At 53.2% G+C, this 2,860-nt stretch overlaps 1 protein-coding gene across 1 annotated transcript; it reads right to left on the reverse strand.

The window, feature by feature from the left end:
* Nucleotides 1-491: 491 nt before the first annotated feature.
* RBMXL2 (RBMX like 2) lies at nt 492-2,615 on the reverse strand. The gene has a single exon (XM_012456738.2). It carries the CDS (start codon nt 2,491-2,493, stop codon nt 1,312-1,314), a length of 1,182 nt encoding a protein of 393 aa, XP_012312161.2. The 5' UTR covers nt 2,494-2,615; the 3' UTR covers nt 492-1,311.
* Nucleotides 2,616-2,860: the final 245 nt, after the last annotated feature.

Below are 2,860 nucleotides of genomic sequence, written 5' to 3' on the forward strand. Positions count from 1 at the left end.
CTTTAAGTACTTTTTGTTGTTGTTCACTTGTTCATCTATTTCCTCCAGCAAGTATTACACTGAACATGGTTCCTAATCGTTAATCTGATCCTTCTTTCTCTGGTTGCTAGAGTCCCTTGACTGTACAATTACCTTTCTCACAGATAAACTGGGAAATCCACAGGTGCTGAATGGAAAAGATGTTTGTTTAAAAGAGGAAACGTGTTCCTGCTGACACATCTTCGAGACTCTTTTTCTGCTCAAGCCCTTCTCCCCACCTTAAAACTAGGAAACAATCCATCCAATCCCGCCTTTTGTGGACAGGAAGAACAGCCCCTTCATGCCAGTTTGAGATCCTCAGAGGTTGAAATGCCAAGCTCTTTCAGGGATTCTCCGGTTTTGCTCCTGAGCTCTTTTGGTTCCTTCACCCCTAATGGAAGAAGCTGAATTCTCTCCACAGGACTCAGTGGCTGGCTCTAGAGCTGAGGGCAAGTGGCTTGGAATTAGGAATGGAAGCCATTATGGTCCCCAAATCCACCATTGGTTTATTTTCTATTTGTTTCTTAATAATTAGTTGGTGGTGAAAATAAATGCTATCAATTGAAGAATTTTGGGTTTGCTTGTTTTCAGCAACTTTGTGGTTGGTTGGCCAAATCTTTAATACAGTATTCCACTCTTATTCAAAACATAAATACTACCTTTGGGAGAGAACAGGTGATCCTGTAGGTTCCCAAAGAAAAGGCAAAAAGGCAAAATATGGCCAACATTATCCATTTGCTTTTCAAATTTACTGAGTGAATACAAACATGTGATTTAAATCATTTGTGTTGTTATTGAGGGTTGTTTGGTTTTTAATACTGGGAACACAGATTCAGTTTGAAAGATATCTTGAAATCTTAAGAGTAGCATACAACAATCCCTCCCATTTGCCACCCAAAATCTAGTTGGTTTAAATGTGCAGAATGATCCATTTTTCCATTTTAGGTGAGCAGATGTTTATGAAAGATCTTAGAACTATTTGCCTCATTTATCAGGAAAAATTACAAGGGAAGAAGCCATTAATCGAGTTTCTGCTTGAAAATATAAGAAGACTAGCACTCAGGTTCGTAGGCTTTTAACATGAGCTTGTTGAAAGAAACGTTAACAACTCCAAAACTAAATGAATTTTTTTTCTCCGAGAAGCATAAAAATGGAGATTTTAACAGGAAACTTTTAAAACGTAAAAACAACTCTTCCTTGGGTAGTTACTAGTCCTTGGGTAGTTATCATAACAGGTTCTTCTTTTTGTTAGTTTCTTTGAAAACGGATTTTTGGTCCCAAGTCTGTTCCTGCTTAGTATCTGCTCCGGCCTCCCCCTCTCTCCAAACGGCCTCCTAGACGGCCTCCGCCCCTGGGCACCCTGGAGCCTGACCGGCTGTAAGAATCACGCTGAGGAGGGCAGCCCCTTTCCATGGACAGAGGGAGCCCACGATCCGGTCTGCCCACCCGGTTTCGGCCCCGCGAGTAGCGGTCGCTCCGGCTGTAACTGCTGCTGTAAATGTCGCGGCCGCCGCTGTAGGCGTCGGGCGAGCAGCCCCGGTACTCCTCGTAGCGGCCTCCTCCTCCGTAAGATGGCGGGGTCCCCCGCCCCGGGGCAGCACCGCGCAGGTCTCCGTAGCTCTCAAAGGGCTCTCGGTAGGAGCCTCCGCTCAGATGATCCCCGTACTCACGGTCGCGACCCCCGTAGCCGTCTCGGTCGCCATAGCCTCTCAAAGGACAGTCGTCCCGCACACTGGAGTGGCCGTAATTGCGGTGGCTGTACTCTCGGGGCGAGGGGGCAAAACCCCGGGGGTCGCGGTAGTCTCGGCTCGAGTAGCCGTCTCTGGACGAGTAGCCCTCCTCCCGCGGGCCCAGGTAGGGGACGCGGCGCAGGGGCGGCGGCTCCCGGCGTGGCGGGCCTGAGTAGCCATCTCTTCCCTGCGCGGCGGGAGCCCTCCCGCGCATTCCACCGTCACCGCTGCGAGCCAGGCCCGATGGCGCGGCCCTCTTGGGTGGTGGGCCGGCCTTGCGCGGCGACGGCGGCCCGCGCTTCATGGGCATCGGGGCCCTGGAGGGCCGCAGGTCGAAATCCCCTGGGTAGTCACCGTCGTCATTGGGCCGGCCCCGGGAGGGGGGTCCCCGCGGGTCGCCGCCACCCCCATGGGTTCCGCGCAGGAACCTCGGGCGACCGCGGCTGTGAGGGGGCGGCGGGCCCCGCCGGCTGCTCTCGAATGCCGGCTTGGTGGCCTGGGCCACTCTGATGGCCTTACCATCCAGGGACTTGCCGTTCATGTCTCTGGCGGCGGCCTTGGCGTCTGTGGGGCTTTCGAAGGAGACGAACGCGAAGCCCCTCGACTTGTTGGTTTCTCGGTCTTTCATCAGGAGCACCTCGACGATGCGGCCATACTTGCCGAACTCAGCCTCGAGGGCTTTCTCGTCGGTTTCGAGGTTGAGGCCCCCAATAAACAGCTTTCCTGGGCGATCCGCTTCAACCATGACTGCGGGTCAAACGGTTGGTCAGTGGCGGCGGGAGGCGTTGAGGCGGCGCCAGTCGCGGCCTTCGGGCACGCTCGTTGAGGGTGGCTCCTACCGGTTGGGCGGCGCGTAGTAGCCGAGTCTCCGGAACCTCAGCCTCAGCCGGGCTGCCGGGCGCGCGCCTCCTGCCTGTGATTGGTCGGCTGGGCAGGTTCGCCGTCTGGTAGGTTGGCAGTTTTGTGTCTCCTTTCAGTCTAACTTCCTGTTCACCTGACCCGGGCTTAACGGCTTTAATGGCTTTCTGAAAGCTCTGTGGCTCAAGGAAAAGCCATTAGGTGGAAAAAAGCTTTTTCTATTACTTTTTATGAGAAGAATGATAATGATCCCA

Source organism: Aotus nancymaae, unplaced genomic scaffold (assembly GCF_030222135.1).
Source record: "Aotus nancymaae isolate 86718 unplaced genomic scaffold, 86718_ANA_hifiasm-v0.15.2.pri h1tg000059l, whole genome shotgun sequence".
Classification (NCBI taxonomy): domain Eukaryota; kingdom Metazoa; phylum Chordata; class Mammalia; order Primates; family Aotidae; genus Aotus; species Aotus nancymaae.